We start from the raw sequence: 17656 nt of genomic DNA on the forward strand, positions 1-17656 counted from the left end.
CCAGATCACAATGCATGTCAGAGCAAATGAGAATCATGAGGTCAAAGGAACTGCCTGAAGAGCTCAGAGACAGAATTGTGGCAAGGCACAAATCTGGCCATGGTTACAAAAAGATTTCTGCTGCACTTAAGGTTCCTAAGAGCACAGTGGCCTCCATAATCCTCAAATGGAAGACGTTTGGGACGACCAGAACCCTTCCTAGAGCTGGCCGTCCGGCCAAACTGAGCTATCGGGGGAGAAGAGCCTTGGTGAGAGAGGTAAAGAAGAACCCAAAGATCACTGTAGCTGAGCTCCAGAGATGCAGTCAGGAGATGGGAGAAAGTTGTAGAAAGTCAACCATCACTGCAGCCCTCCACCAATCGGGGCTTTATGGCAGAGTGGCCCGACGGAAGCCTCTCCTCAGTGTAAGACACATAAAAGCCCGCATGGAGTTTGCTAAAAAAACACCTGAAGGACTCCAAGATGGTGAGAAATAAGATTCTCTGGTCTGATGAGACCAAAATAGAACTTTTTGGCCTTAATTCTAAGCGGTATGTGTGGAGAAAACCAGGCACTGCTCATCACCTGTCCAATACAGTCCCAACAGTGAAGCATGGTGGTGGCAGCATCATGCTGTGGAGGTGTTTTTCAGCTGCAGGGACAGGACGACTGGTTGCAATCGAGGGAAAGATGAATGCGGCCAAGTACAGGGATATCCTGGACAAAAACCTTCTCCAGAGTGCTCTGGACCTCAGACTGGGCCAAACGTTTACCTTCCAACAAGACAATGACCCTAAGCACACAGCTAAAATAACGAAGGAGTGGCTTCACAACAACTCCGTGACTGTTCTTGAATGGCCCAGCCAGAGCCCTGACTTAAACCCAATTGAGCATCTCTGGAGAGACCTAAAAATGGCTGTCCACCAACGTTTACCATCCAACCTGACAGAACTGGAGAGGATCTGCAAGGAGGAATGGCAGAGGATCCCCAAATCCAGGTGTGAAAGACTTGTTGCATCTTTCCCAAAAAGACTCCTGGCTGTATTAGATCAAAAGGGGGCTTCTACTAAATACTGAGCAAAGGGTCTGAATACTTAGGACCATGTGATATTTCAGTTTTTCTTTTTTAATAAATCTGCAACAATGTCAACAATTCTGTGTTTTTCTGTCAGTATGGGGTGCTATGTGTACATTCATGAGGAAGAAGAATGAACTTAAATGATTTTAGCAAATGGCTGCAATATAACAAAGAGTGAAAAATTTAAGGGGGTCTGAATACTTTCCGTACCCACTGTATATATGGTGGTCTTTCCAATCAACTCTAAAGGTGAAATGTGCTCTTCAAACACAGCAAGGTGAGTGTGTCCCGGTGAGCGCACAATCCAGACACCGAGTGCAGTGGCCGCTCACCTCCACAACACTCAGATTGAGCGTTCTATATAAATATCCTGGCAACCCTTTCAACTCGTTCGTCAACAGCCCAGCGTGCTCCAGCAGCAATGGATCAAATAAAGGGAATATAGCAGTATAGGAAGCTCAAAAATGCCTTAGTTCCTGTGTTGGTGCTTAAAAAGAGAGGCTCTCATGGTGCAGAAACGTAGGGTAGTATTTATTAAAAAAATAGTAGTGCAGGCTACTCACATTACAGAAGATATAACAGTGCAGACAGTGTCACAAACCGCCGATGCGGTGCGATCCGAAGCTTCCGGTCACGGCCGAAGACCGGAAGTGACGCCGGTACGGCTTACCCTGACGCGTTGCGCTACGAACACCCGTAGCTTTCTCAAACCTCCTGTCCACTTCCATTTAAGTGGGAGTAAATATATGATGAAGAAGGAAAAACAGGCCTTATAAGATCAGAGAGGAAAAAAACAAAGTGGTGAGGGGGAATGGTGGGTATAAGAGAGATATGGAGTAGAATAAAAGGTAAGGTAGGGAATGGGTAGTGGAAGAAGGAATAAAAGGGTCTGGGTGGGGCCTACTTGCCCGTGCACATGGGGCCTCTCTCCCTTGGGGATGTGCACTCACTAATACTCAAAACCAGGTGGGACTACATTCATGTGGATTCAACATTAAGGGGGCGCCAAGGATTAGATGTGAGCCAGTGAATCGTACAACGGTGCATCTCTATAATACCCTGAGGCTTTCTTGCACATGCTACACTGTCCCATGATACATACACCTGTGCTTGGAATGTGACATTTTGAAGGAGACACCACAGAGCAATGTCCCGTAGCACCAGTCCAGCTCTTCTATCACCTCACTTCAAGTGATAGCATACAGGTTCCGCCATGACACCACGTGAACCTCCTGTGTGCACGGCTTAATGCATTCCATACCCATTGCTTGGTCCCTAGGGTCTCTGCCACATGGATGCGTTGCTGGGGCACCAACTACTCAGGAAGGAGGTAGCAAACCGCTTCCCTCGCTATGCATAAGACCTGTCACCCTTGCCGGCAACGCTCCCCCACTGTCTGGCTATCGTATAATTTCACCCCATGTGTGCATACCAGGCCCTTTTCTCTTCCATATGCCATCATCACCATGTAACCCTTTGTGGTAACTTCAGACCTGACATGAAACGATTTATGGAACTTTCCTGAGCATTCTCAACAGTACAGTCCAATAGGGCAATAATAGTCTTTCCCTAACTATCTAAACATAGGCTGCCAAATGCATAACTTCAAATTTAAAAGTTGGTAACGGTCCACAGTGTGGAAGAGTCCTGGTTCCAAGGGGATCTCCCCAAAGGTGCTCAGAATGTTGCTGATGATTACATCTTACTGTTGTGCCTCTAATACTTTTAACAAGGGCCACAGCCCAGAGCTCTGAGCAGAGCCCTCCCCCTTTTTATTAATAGCACAAGGAGGAGGGCAGAGCCCAGAAAGCCCTGGAGAAGACAGAACCTGGCTTACCCCCTTCCAACCTGAGCAGCCTAACTGCTTTGTGCAATCACAGAATTGACATTAACACAGAAATTTTGCAGTGCAAGTAGGTTTTAAAATACACTCAGCATCCACTTACAAGCAGTTGTCAGAGCTAGCTTCGCCCTCAGGCCTTCGGAGTCCACAAAGGTGACATACTAAAGGCTGCCCATAGAATCCAGGCTTTGCATAAGTTACCATCTCTGTTATGTAGAGTGGCCATCAGTGCTTCCCTATCCCAAATTTCCTCCACTTTAGAATTTTAGTGAACCATTAGTTAAAGCGGAGTCCCGGCCGTTTATTGTTTTTTTTTTAGATAAAAGTACCCCTGGAATAGTCACCGCTTGTGCTTTAATATTTAACTATCTTCTAAACTGTCCTCTGATTTTTTTTTATGCAGCATTTAGAACTTACTTTTTTAATGTACTGTAGAGCGTGGCCATCTAGAGTGTGGGCATGTGAAGCCGCTGTGTCTCACTTCCAGGATTCTGTGCATATCGCTGCCTTGCATTGCGTCATTTCCTATTTGGAAATAACATGATGCTACCAGCCGGCGATGCCCATTGCCTCCTGGGATTGATGACACACATCTCCCAGGACACAATGCAAAGCCGGAAGTGACGTCCGGGGCCGCGGCCACAGAAAGAGGTAGTAGAACAAACTATCCTCTAAAATAAGGTAACGGACCCGAAAAAAAAATTATTATATATATAAAATTAAAATATTATAGCCCAATTCATTTTTACAAAACATATCACATTCACTGCTAAAATCATTAAAGTTCAAAATTTGGGTGGAACTCCGCTATAAGTGATATAGACACAGGCTGTTTTCAAAGGTCTGGGAGACACGCTTCGGCAGAATTTAACAAAATGTACTTTCAATGATGATTTATAAAGTTTGATGGGTATTTGATGGGTATAATGTGCAACAAGTATCCCAGGGGATCAGTGCCTAAGTCCACATAAGTCATCTGAAGAACCATTTGTCAAACATCAGACAAAAAGGTCAGCAACTTTGAGCACTGCCTTAATATGTGCAAAAGAGTACTGGAATCCGTTTGACATTACCAGTGGATGTACTGTATTCTGTGTAGCAGTATTGGGACACAATAACCTACTCCTGAAATCAGTTTGCAGTGGAGAATTTATGCGCCAAGGTGATGTGACAGAACCTTTTTTTTCCTTGTAAAAAAGGTAAGAAAGATAATTTCTGAAACTCAGCAAAAGCAGTTATGGTGTCTGCAGTTATAACTCTATTAAGTGTCTGTAACATTTGTGTTTACAATGACTTTAATTATTATGGTATTCTGCCACCCTGTGGTCATTGTTTTACCTATATGTCATTTTCTGTAATTTCTCCCACTTTGCTAGGAAAGAAAATATTAATTTTCACCACTTTAAACACTTCACAAGTCAACAGGATCGTCACATTGTTTGCCTTAACCTTCTACCTGCAGTAAAGCTATTTATGGATGTCAAATGTTAAACGGGTTCAGCTATTTGATGAAGATTGTGACTGTCTCTGCTACATTCGGGCCAGGCATATACAGTAGGTCCCAGGAAGGGATACGTCAGTATTACAACAATTGGAGTCAAAATAAATGTACCTGAATCATTTTACATTGTTTCTTTAAATACATATAATACTTTTATCTGTTTTAAAAAATTTTGAAATGTTGATGTCGTGGGGTAAAGTAGATCTGTAGCTAGATCTTGTGGAAGGGTCAGCACCTCTGTCAGATTTTTAGCTGCCATCTGGATCCTTGATAAGGAGATTTTTAGGGGTAACATTCTAGGGGTATGGGAACATGCATCAAAGAGCATGTTCCTACATCCCTTAGTAAGAACCTTTAACCAGAAAACATTTTAAAAATTGAACTTCGATGTTACTCTATGTGCAAGTAATGAGACATTTTTTCAAGCTTATATTGGATTGTACAATATAACTATTTTTTGTATTATTATTATTATTACAATGCTTATGCACCATAGATGTCTTTAAAAAAAAATCATGCATATCCTGCTATATGTTGGCCTCAGCATGGAGATTTAGAGGGCCAAAGGGAACAAGGTCATTGGCACTGGCCACCAACTGCTGAATAAAAGAGTAGTAAGGTGGACTTTACCTTCACTACTTACAAAGTTTCAATGTGTTGGAGAGCCCTAATCTAAAGTAATTTTTGGAACTATCTGTAGTCATACATATTATGGACCACTAGGGGGCGCTCCACGGTTTTAAACTAGTTGCATACCCAATTAGGCTCCCCAATATGTTGCGAGGAGTATCTAATTCTAGGTAAGCTCATGCCCCATGCACACTGGTGTTTAGCCCTAATGCATGAGGCTTTGGTGTTTATCTGTGAGCGCAGGGCACAGGTGCACTGTCTAGCCTCGTTGCTACTGTAGCAGGAAGGGGTTAGAGGGTGCACATAGCAGTATGAATGTTCAGGGAAAAATTCCTGGCTTAAGCGTAAGCACCACTAGATGCACTGTCCAGCTCCATTCATCTGTAGCAGCAGTCAGTCTCTCATAGAGGTTTACAGGCTGGATGGTGCATCTGTGCCCTTCACCAGAGCCCCATGCACCAGGGCTAAACACCCAGGGTGCATAGAGTGTTAGGTGTAACCAGGAGCACAAGGTTTACTAGAGTCAAACATATATTCAACTTACTCTATGGTCACAATCCCATTGCATGCTTAAAAAGTAACTCCACTTTTGTTGAGAAGAAAAAAAAATTCCTCTCTTGGTGATTAATGTATTGTACATTGCAAAGATTTTCACAAACTTCATTGCAGATTCCTAACTTTTGTTATTCTGAAGGAATAGCTGTTTGTTTGTCTGTGTCCAAGTCCATTATTAGTCTGCTGCTGCACCTGCAGGGCTCTAATGAGGAAAGTGGCAGGGTCTGCATCCATTTAGATGTGATTTCCACTTGGGAATATCTCGCCAAAAAAATACATTTTTGTCGACTATCTTAGTTCAGACTTCTAGGAAAATCAGCGAGCCAATCACAAAAGCAGAAAAATTACATTATCAGGGGACGTTCTGTATACAGTCTGTGTACAGAACTCCTACAGGTAGCCATATTGCATTGCTTTTCACAGAAGAATTACAGTGCTGCAGATTGAAAAGGAAAGGTCATTTTCGATAACATTCAATTACAATATGATTTGAGTTGCAATTGTGAACGCTATGTTATTATTTTTTTTATTTGATATTTTTTCCCCACAAAAGTGAACTAACCCTTTAAGCTTTTTTTGTGCTTGATTCCCCTCTCTCAGTCTGCCCAATAAGTCAACCAAGAATTTTACTTCATATCTTTGAGACCACTGTCACAGGGACAGTAAGTTAGGGGAATTTGCCCAATAAGGACCAGAGAGTAGTTGCCCTTCATCCAGGGCTGTTTTAAATATTGATTGGACCCTGGGCAAATATTTTCTTGTGCCCTCCAAAATCCACTTATTATCTATTTGCAGGCAGTGCGGGCTCAAGGGGCAGCTGCTTTGGGCCCCACAACAATGTCTGGGCCCAGGGCAGCTGCCCCTTTTGCCCTGTGTTAAAGACAGCCCCGCCTTCATCTGCAGGATAGCTCACTTCGTTTGGAAATTACCATGCATCCCTTATATCCAGTAGAGACACAGAGACATTTTTTCCTATTACAAGAAAGTGTTCTTCCAATTTTTTCAGGAATGCTGCTATGAAGAGAAGACGTAAAGTGTTAAAGGATCCAAAGAAGGACCCCTTTACCAGATAACCACCAGTGATGTTCCAGATGGGGTTAATTACTTTAAAATATTTGAAAAAACAAAAATACCAAAATATCTGTCACTAGCAAAAACTGTTTTGGCAGATTGCTGCTGGTAGTGTGGAAATTCCCCATCTCTAGCAAGAAGTTCAACATAATGTTGATACAGATATAATTTACAGAGAAGCTGTATAAATAAAAGAACTGTAATTATGATAATAAGAGAAAAGTAATGGGCAGGAAGAGGAATTGAGCTCTGGCAAGAGATTGTATTGTACTGTATGTTCATATGGCTGAACATTATTAATATACCAGTTCCAATTGTGACCAGCAAGTGACAAAAACGAGTCACATATTTTAGTGCTTATAAAATTATATATTTTTTTTTATTTAAAGTTCGAGTTCACCTTTTAGCAACATTTTACAGAAAACCCCTATTCAATTCCAGATTTCTTGAATAGTACATATCAGTGCTCTCCATATATAAATGCTCCTCAATCTCCAGAGAGATTGCACGGCTCATGCGCACACTTTGAAAAAACCACAGTGGCCACTAGGGGGAGAAAACTTGTTGCAGGACAAAGGGGGATTAAGGGGCCAGCCCTTTCTACGAAGAGGCCCTCTCACGCTGCATATGTAATGGGAAGCACGTGCAGCATTTGAAAATGAAGAGCGCTGGTATGGAACTATTTAAGGAATCTGGAATTGCACAGGGGACTTTTTGTAAAATGTTCCCAAAGATGAACTTATACTTTAGAATATTAAATAGGCAAGCTTTTGGGATGCTTTAGATCGCTTCTACAAACTTTATAAAACCTGTAGATGGGATCTAAGGCACCCTGAAAACTTGGTTCTTTAATAAATTAGATTAGCCAACAAAGGATACAACCTAAACTTCAAATTTTCTACATTAATTGATGGTTAACATGCTACAACATTCTACTGTTGCCTACATCATGGAGTATTTTAGTTTGTTTTGTTATTGTGCAATTAACACCTTTGCAACCATAACAGAAATATCATGTTTTGGCTTGAGTGAAACTTTAAAGCCCAAATCCAAGCCCCCATTCCCATAGGCGCGATTCGACATGCGATTTGACATGTCAAATTGCATGCAATGTAAATTTGCTGTCCTCTCAAAATAACTCAACACACAGCCATTAATGTCTAAACCGCTGGCAACAAAAGTGAGTAAACCCCTAAGTGAAAATGTCAAAATTGGGCCCAAAGTTTCAATATTTTTGTGGCCACCATTATTTTCCAGCACTGTCTTAACCCTCTTGGGCATGGAGTTCACCAGAGCTTCCCAGGTTGCCACTGAAGTCCTCTTCCACTCCTCCATGACGTCATAATGGAGCTGGTGGATGTTAGAGACCTTGCACTCCTCCAACTTCTGTTTGAGGATGCCCCACAGATGCTCAATAGGGTTTAGGTCTGGAGACATGCTTGGCCAACCCATCACCTTTACCCTCAGCTTCTTTAGCAAGGCAGTGGTCACCTTGGAGGTGTATTTGGGGGTCCTTATCATGTTAGAATACTGCTTTGCGGCCCAGTCTCTGAAGGGAGGGTATCATACTCTGCTTCAGTGGGTCACAGTACATATTGGCATTTATGGTTCCCCCAATGAACTGTAGCTCCCCAGTGCCAGCAGCACTCATGCAGCCCCAGACCATGACACTCCCACCACCATGCTTGACTGTAGGCAAGACACACTTGTCTTTGTACTCCTCACCTGGTTGCTGCCACAAACGCTTGACACCATCTGAACCAAATAAGTTTATCTTGGTCTCGTCAGACCCCAGGACATGGTTCCAGTAATCCATATCCTTAGTCTGCTTGTCTTCAGCAAACTGTTTGCGGGATTTCTTTTGCATCATCTTTAGAAGAGGCTTCCTTCTGGGACGACAGCCATGCAGACCAATTTGATGCAGTGTGTGGCATATGGTCTCAGCACTAACAGGCTGACCCCCCACTGCTTCAACCTCTGTAGCAATGCTGGCAGCACTCATACGTCTATTTCCCAAAGACAACCTCTGGATATGATGCTGAGCACATGCACTCAACTTCTTTGGTCGACCATGGCAAGGCTGGTTCTGAGGGTAACCTGTCCTGGTAAACCGCTGTATGGTCTTGGCCACAATGCTGCAGCTCAGTTTCAGGGTCTTGGCAATCTTCTTATAGCCTAGGCCATATTTATCTAGAGCAACAATTCTTTTTTTTTTCAGATCCTCAGAGAGTTCTTGGCCATGAGGTGCCATGTTGAACTTCCAGTGACCAATATGAGTGAGAGCCATAACACCAAATTTAACACACCTGCTCCCCATTCACACCTGAGAACTTGTAACACTAACGAGTCACGTGACACCAGGGAGGGCTAATTGGGCCCAATTTGGACATTTTCACTTAGGGGTGTACTCACTTTTGTGGCTGCAGTTTAGACATTAATGGCTGTATGTTGAGTTATTTTGAGGGGACAGCAAATTTACACTGTTATACAAGCCCTACACTCACTACTTTACATTGTAGCAAAGTGTAATTTCTTCAGTGTTGTCACATGAAAAGATATAATAAAATATTTACAAAAATGTGAGGGGTGTACTCACTTTTGTGAGATACTGTATAAGGTATCACTGCGATCGTCGATAGCAGGAGAATCTCTTTTGGGTTGTAAGTTTGGGGCTCTGTGGATTCAGTATTTTCATGTATTTTTGTCTTAAAGTATAACTAAAGGCAAAACTTTTTTTTTCAGTTTTGGATAGCGTGGAGAGAAATTAGAACACCTATTAGGTTTTTATCACTGTCTGTGCCCCGATAAAGAAGATTCCCCCTCTCTATATGTCCTGTTTACCATTATCATTGAAAGTAAAAGTAAAAGAAAATCCTAAAGTTTGGGTTGTCCCCAGTAAAGTAATAACAGGGAAATCTTCCAATGGGGACACTAGTTTTGCTGACCTGGGGGTCCCCAAGAAATTCCCCTAATTTGCAGAGATTTCCTCTTACTTCCTGTTTGGCTATGGGACAGGAAGTAAAGGGATATCTCCCCAATAGGACACAGAGGGCAAAAAAAAAATCTGACCGGGGTTATAACCCTCCCCTACTCTATACAAAATGGAAAAAAAAAGTTTTGCCCACAGTTCTACTTTAAGTTTAATGGTGCCAATAATTGCAGCCCAATGCACTACAATGCGCTACTACTACCCTGAGGAAGTCACATGACAAGTGACGTAATGAGTCGGGCAGAGCCAGTGACGTCACTTCCGGTAACTCTTGGAAGTCGTGGTGAGGTGATCTGCCATTTTGGATTGTTACCTATTTATATGCTTTTGACAAGAAGTGTTTGTGTAAGTGTTTTTAACCCCTATTAAGAAGACATCACTTAGAAGGCATAGAACACTATGAGCCTATTCTTTTATATATCCTGAGCACTCGTTTTCAAGTGGAGTCTGCCCAGTCTAAAAGGTCCCCTACAAGAGGAGGTCAATAGAGCAGAGGCATACCAGACCAACAGTATTCCATCTCAATGGCGCAGAATGACCTGTAGTGGGTCATAGCATAAGATGAGCAGGCATTGCACCCAGAGGTGTCTGGTGATGGCTTTTTGACACATAGAGTTCTCTTTATGGATAGGCACCATGTTTTACATTTTGTTATTTGGTCATAGATTCCATTTTTTAAGTGGACTTTACAGTTATAGAAGTTTCCTGTGGATGTTTAGTTATAATATTCTTACTGTATATATGTATGCTATCACTGAGCACATACTTTCACGGAATGCTTGATGGGATTTAAATTTGCGCTGTATAAATATATATGTTACCTATTAGAGTTTAGTTATTGGTAAAGGTATATTACTCTTCCTGAAGAGCTCACCATTTTCTTTTTAAATACTACAACACAAGCAAGACAACACATCTGGGATGGTCGAGCCATGCACATTAAATCCTGCACCCTTTTTGAAGGCTAATGCATTGTATGATGAACCTTGAAAAGCCAAAAATTGTTTCCCTTACCGTTTCAGGGGCGTACGTCCCAAATCCAATAACTGGGATTCTGTTCCCATCGTTCAGGCTGGTGTGTAAACTCACAGACATGTCAGTGCCTCTGTTAGCTCCGAAACAGCCTCATATACCTTTACACATGTGCAGAACATGGAATTTGACCCCACAGGGAGGATGATAAACAAATGCAGCAGCCTCTTTCATACAGAGAAGACAGTGTTGTGCTTCCAGAGATAAGATAAGATCCTAATGTGCTGAGCCTCTTTTGCTTCTGCAGCCTCAGAGTTGATTATTACTTGCTTCCTAGTGCCTTTATTTTCCATCCAAGGAGTACAGGAATAAAACTTGAATTTTTCTGTATTTTTATCTTTTTTTTTTATTATAATCAAAAACTATTCCTCACCCCTCAGTATTTTACTGCTTTTGGTCATCTCTCCTTACTGTGTTTCTTTTGAAGGAATAGTCGTTCTTTTGAAACCAAAACCTTTTGTCCCTCATTTAGGCGACGCCCCCTTCTAGGTAAATCTGCTAGGATGTTGGCTAAATGTAGTTTTTGCTTCCTCTGTAGACAATGAAGCATTGTTGATTGTTTTTGTCTGTTTTGGTTTTAACAGGTTGCAGATTTGATGGCTCTTCCCTGCTTTCTAAAAACAAACAAACTGTGGGTTGTTTTGGAGCATAATGAAATAAATACTTGCGCTATAGTGAATTTAAAGCAGCAGCTATGTACCAAATTGTAATCACTTGTAAACATGAAAGAATATAAAAACAGCGCTAGCATCAATTAAACATGAAATATACAAAAAAAGTCCAAATAAGCTGATGTAATTAATATAAAGTGCTCTTGCGCTCCAATCTTCTTAAAAGCACTAAAGTGCTCCACATAAATGAATTCCGTGATGTGACACACACCCCCTTTTGTGTCCCTCCTTACTAGAATCAATGGACCCCCAGCTTTTCAGTCTGGGAGTCAGACAGGTTTGGTTAAAAATAGGACTGATGAGTCACAAGGAACGGATCAAGGAGCAGTAGCCTCTTGATGACGCCCTGTGGGAGGGTGAAACGCGTTGATGTAATTTCTGGTATTGAATTGTAACAATGTCACTTCCGGTTGCAGTGGAACGCATGATAGTTACGGCGTTCGCGAAAGCATATTGTTATTCACATGCTGTTTTATTACTACTGTCTTGTAAGTATGTTTTTATTGCGCAAATAAACTGCAACCCTACGGTACTTCACTATTGGCTCCTTCTCCTTGTTCTGCACTTGAGGATAGTTTGGAACATCTAAGAGGCTACTGGGGAGTCCTTGATTCATTCCTTGTGACCCATCAGTCTTATTTTTAACCAAGCCTGTCTGACTCCCAGACTGAAAAAGTAGGGGTCCATTGATTCTGGTAAGGCAGGACACAAAAGGGTGTGTGTGTCCCATCAGGGAATGAATTTATGTGGAGCACTTCAGCACTTTTAGGAAGATTGGAGCACAAGAGCACTTTATGTTTGGGAGCACAGGTCTTGAGCAAGGCAAATGGTTAGTATGAATATTTATGCTGTTCCAGCCATTCCCTGGGAGAGATGGCCTAGAGGGTGGCTGGGAAGGGGTGTATATATTTTTTTCATGTAAGGGATCAAGGTGGGGGGGGGGCTACCTCTCACCTCCACCCAGTGCTGGGACAAGGTAACCCAGCGCCCAGGGCAAAGATGGTAAACTGCCCCCCCCCCCCGGGATCGGGGGTTATAGTGGTGTAAGGTCTGTAATGTTTATGTCATGCACTGAAATAGTACTTAGTGTCACTGCAGCAACCTGGAGAGTTTAAAATTGGTGCACACATATAGGGTAGTGGTCTGTAGTGTCACCAGAAGGAAAAAATGTCCCTGTGTTGATGGTATAACTGGGAGGAAATGATACTGCTACAGTAGGTTGTTTGTGTCAATCTGAGGAGGACTGATTGGCCTCTATGTGGGATGAGGGAGGGTAGATGGATACTGACGGATGCATGGACCTGGACCTAAAGGGCTCTAGTGGGGCTCTGAGGGAGGAAGGGGGGTTAAAGGCCTCTAAGGGCTCATTCAAACATGCTGCTATCATTGCTGGTGTTTGAAAGGTGGTGAGGGGGCCATAGGTTGCTACCATCTGTTTTATCCCTAAAAATGCTGACCCACTGTGCCTCTATTGTGTGCAGTACATGCCATTTCACTTTTGCCATGTGCAGAGCCCTGACTGCCAGCATCTCCTGGTTCAGGTGGGTGGTTGGGGCTCTAAAAATGCAGCTCAACTGCCTATTTTTACCTCCCTCTAACCTGTGTGAATGAGCCCTATGGCCTTGCATAAAATAAGGTGGTTGAACAGCTGTGTTACTGTCTCCACCCCTTTAAGCTTGAAAGGCAGCCGTATGGGGTATGCCCATGATGCAGCTGTGATGCTGTGCATCCCAAAATGTTTTGCTCAATAGACTGCCCTACAGGCAAGAAATGTGGAAAATAAGTCCATGACCCTTTTCTAAAAATGTGTCACATCACACCACACAGTGCTGCGGCACCATGTGGTTTAGTGTGTGAAAATGTGTGTGTTAGCAGATGTGTGGGGTGCCCTTAACCATCAATGGCACTGCTGCAGGTCTCCTAAAGGACAGTACACTTCTGTGTTTGTCAGCAAAGCCACAATTTTGTGCACAATCCTGACATGCAAGCAGGTTCACACTTATGTGCGGTGGTTTGGCCGCAGTGCGATTGTATGTGCAGTTTACCTGCAGAATTAGGTGCGCTCCCAATGATTTATCATGGACTGTGCATTTTCTGAACGTGCATCAAAGATGCAGTATGCATAATGTGATTTGCTTTAATGAAAACACGCTGTCTATTAGAATTGAATGGAAGCGCACATACAATTGTGGGTAAATTGTGCACATACAATCGTGCTGCGGCCAACCCGCCGCGCATCTATGTGAACCCACTATTAGGGATAAGAAAATAGTGAATCAATGAGGAGGTTGGGGCGGTAAGAATATGTGCTAATGAAGAGCAAAGTGATGGGGTGCCCAGAAAATTTGAATATTCTAGGTTGTGTTGGGACAGGAAAGAAGAGCTAAAAGCAAACTGGGATGGAAAGGGTGCAAGATCGGTGTGTGGAAATGCAGAGCTGAGAGCAGAGGCTGCAGGTCATGTGTTGTAGAAATTTATAGACAGAACAGATAAGAGAAGGAGAAGTGGAAAAAAGCAAAAGGGCAGAGAAGCAAGGAGGATCGGTGCTGACTTACAGTGTGATTGTGCAGGAAAGGTAGAGAGAGATGTAGGGGGCGGGGCAGAGATGGAACGAACAAGTGAGTGTAATAAGTAAGGTGTTCTGGAAAGAAAAGCAAGGTGAGGGCGGGAGTGTGATTAGTAGCTGCAGTAAAAAGATAAGGGAGACTTCTGATGAAAGGAGGAGTCAGGGAATCAGTCGATATGCAGTGAATGTAAGAAATTACAAAAAACAATACTTTGTCGGGGTACATTCTACCCTGTACTGCGACGCAGCGCATAAATACTAGTGATGGACTGAATGCGGCTTTGATCAGGTCTTTGACGGCTGTGCTGGCTGGTTGCCCGGGTCTCCACGTGGGACGGGAGACTTGGGAGAGCCGCAGAAGGCGACGGGAGGGGGGGGGACGTCCCTGCCCGCTCCTTGTAATGACACCTACAAGACAGCCGACTGTCGGCTATGGATGCCGGTACTGGGGTTTTGCCTCTAGCTGCAGGCATCACTCCAGTGCAAGCACTTTCCGAAATATCGGTAACCTCCGGGGCCGATTCTGATATATCGGGGCAAGTGCATATCAGCCCTCGATATATAGGCTTTGCCGATAATCGGTCGATCCCTAATAAATACACTACATGACAATACATTTACAATCACACAAATAAGTACATTCATTCTGCGGTATGATGCCTAATGTGTTGTGCAGTGAATATAAGGCACAGTCACTCCTGTCAGTGAAGCAGGAGCAGCAACCGAAGCTCCCAGTGAGCCCCCCCCCTCACCACAGATTAAGACAACGCCCAAGGCAAGAGTCCCTCCGGCCCACCCCTTGTACTGGCCCTGCCTCCACCCACTCAACTGAGTCAAGTTGCTGATGTTCGGGGTCCCAGCTAGGACTAGCTGGGCAGTCTACTTTCAAGTTCTTCTGTGAAGTCACTTTGGATCTCTGCTCAGTCATCCCTTCAGAGGAGTTCTGGAGAGTGCTGTGTCTCTGGTAAACCTCTCCCTCACTGGAATATGTCTGTGGTACTGGAAGTAGGCATCTAATTACTTAACCACTTTAGGACCGGAAGATGTTACTGCTTAATGACCAGGCCCTATTTTGCGGTTCGGCACTGCGTGATTTTAACGGACAATTGCGCGGTCATGTGACGTTGTACCCAATCGAAATTGACTTCCTTTTTTTCCACGAATAGAGATTTCTTTCGGTGGTATTTGATCACCTGTGCGCTTTTTATTTTTTGCGCTATAAACAAAAAAAGAGCGATAATTTTGAAAAAAAAACAATATTTTTCACATTCTGCTATATAACATTCAAAAAAAATGTAAAAATCAAAATGTTTTAACATTTTAGGTCAATTTGTTTTCTGCTACATATTTTTGGTAAAAAAAATCACAATAGGCATATTTTGATTGGTTTGTGCAAAGGTTATTGCGTTTACTAACCACGGGAAAGATTTATGTCATTTTTATTTTTTCATTTTTTTTACTAGTAATGGCGGCGATCTGCGATTTTTTGTGGGACTGTGACATTGCGGCAGACAGATCGGACCCCTAACTGACATGTTCGAAACTTTTGGGGGTACCAGTGACATTACTACATACTGTAATAATGCCATTGGCAGAGAAGGGGTTAATACTATGGGTGATCAAGGGGTTAAATGTAAGCCTGGGGGAGTGATTCTAACACTGGGGGGGGGGGGGGGTTGGGCTTGTGAGATGACCATAGAGATATGCGATCCCATATAGCAGGATCGCATGGTCTTTGTGATCATCTCAGGGAGAATGACAGACGGCTGTGTTCACATCAGCCGTCCGTCCTTCTCTGTCAGCGGGGGGAGATCTTGAGTGGCTGGCGGCCCCGCTGACGATTGGGGGCTGCAGCGTGCCGCCGCCGGAGCGTGCTCGCCCCCTAGCTCCTCCCAGGCGAGCGCCATACATGTACGGGACTTTGCCTGGGAGAGTCAGCCTGCCGCAGTACATCTACGATGGCTGGTCATTATGTGGTTAAAGGACATTTGTGAGCACTTTGATTTTGTGCCTGTTAGCAGAGAACTGTTCCTTAGTAAGGCCTTTTGCACACAGTATTGATGAGAACATTTCCGGACATAATATCAGTGTCTTTTTTGTCAGTTTGTATTGCACATATTCACTTGTACAATACATTCCATAGGCAAAATCTATGAATGTTCAAAACAATTATGCTCATCTGCACGTATTCGCCCATATTTGCATGTACAGGAGCAAAAAAATGCTCAGGAACACACATTTTTATATTATGTGTTTTACATCATCATGAATACGCTGCACTGGTTTACACACCTGTATGTACAGTCACAATGTAAACAATGGGCTGCATTTTGGATCAGAAAAAAAAAAAAAAAGAAACGCTGTACTGAGCTTTTTTAACCAGGTCCCACCTGGCCTATAGCAAAACAATGTCATATGACATCCTCCAGGACCACACTGCTGCACAATCTGTCACCGGCTCTGTTCATCGTCCACAGCTGATGACTGATCAGTGTACTGGCTCACTGCTGGTACCATGTGACCCCTGTGACTAATCAAAGCAGATTACATTACAGTTGTAAACAATGGATGGCTTGCTTTCATGCCATCCATTGTGTACAATTGTGTTGTTAGCTGTGATTGGTCGATGGGATACATGGTACAAACAGGGCCAATCACAGCCCATGTGTACCATGTGATTAGCTCTGGCCATTTACTGCTAATTACAACAAAATGAACTGAATGTATCAGTTTCCTTCAGTAAAATGCTTGCTTATTTAGCAATGAAATTCACTGCTATAAGCAATCATAATGTGTAAAAAAATAAAAACTTCTAATCACTTCCCTAGAGAAGTACAATGTTACTATGGTAACAATTTATTTCTCTGGTCACAAATTGTTAAAAACATTGTAAAAAATGTAATAAAACATTTTTTAAATTTTTAAAACAGAATTATAAATGTTTTCGTATTGTCACCATTCACTGTCCCTGATCACCAGTAGCTGCCCCTTATCCCGTGCTTCCCGCAAGGGTTTTTTCTCAGCTGGGGTTCAGCCACCTCCGGCGCTACTCACTTCCGTCACTTGTAAATACAAAAGCGCTGCATCTGTATTTACAAGTGACAGTGCTCCTCTCCCTGTGGCTGCTCAGACCCCTCCCGCCTCTTTACATCGCTCCTTATAGGAAAGCAGAGGAGGAAGGGGGTGGGGAATCCACGCAGGCACCAATCTCTATAAGAAAGCAAAGCAGGAAGGGGGCAGGGAATCTATGCAGGCACCAATCTCTATAGGAGAGCAGAGGAGGGAGGGAAGGGGAATCTACACAGGCACCAATCTCTATAGGAGAGCAGAGGAGGGGGGGAGGGGAATCTACACAGGCACCAATCTCTATAGGAGAGCAGAGGAGGGGGGGAGGGGAATCTACACAGGCACCAATCTCTATAGGAGAGCAGAGGAGGGGGGGGGGCAGGGAATCTATACAGGCACCAATCCCTATAGGAGAGCAGAGGAGGGGGGGGGGACAGGGAATCTACACAGGTACCAATCTCTATAGGAGAGCAGAGGAGGGGGGGACAGGGAATCTATACAGGCACCAATCTCTATAGGAGAGCAGAGGTGGGAGGGGGCGGGGAATCTACACAGGCACCAATCTCTATAGGAGAGCAGAGAAATGAGGGGGCGGGGAATCTACACAGGCACCAATCTCTATAGGAGAGCAGAGAAATGAGGGGGCGGGGAATCTACACAGGCACCAATCTCTAT

At 43.5% G+C, this 17656-nt stretch overlaps 1 protein-coding gene across 1 annotated transcript in view; it reads right to left on the bottom strand.

Moving 5' to 3' along the window:
- The window catches only part of LOC309552736 (aldo-keto reductase family 1 member C15-like), a 113913-nt gene that overhangs the window by 24258 nt on the left and 71999 nt on the right, over positions 1-17656 (bottom strand). Inside the window, exon 10 of the mRNA XM_082253657.1 lies at positions 10661-10758. Coding sequence (XP_082109783.1) covers positions 10661-10758 — 98 coding nt within the window. The remainder of the gene's footprint in view (positions 1-10660; positions 10759-17656) is intronic.

The sequence above is a fragment of the Pelophylax lessonae genome (genome assembly GCF_965119305.1).
Source record: "Pelophylax lessonae genome assembly, chromosome: 4".
Lineage (NCBI taxonomy): Eukaryota > Metazoa > Chordata > Amphibia > Anura > Ranidae > Pelophylax > Pelophylax lessonae.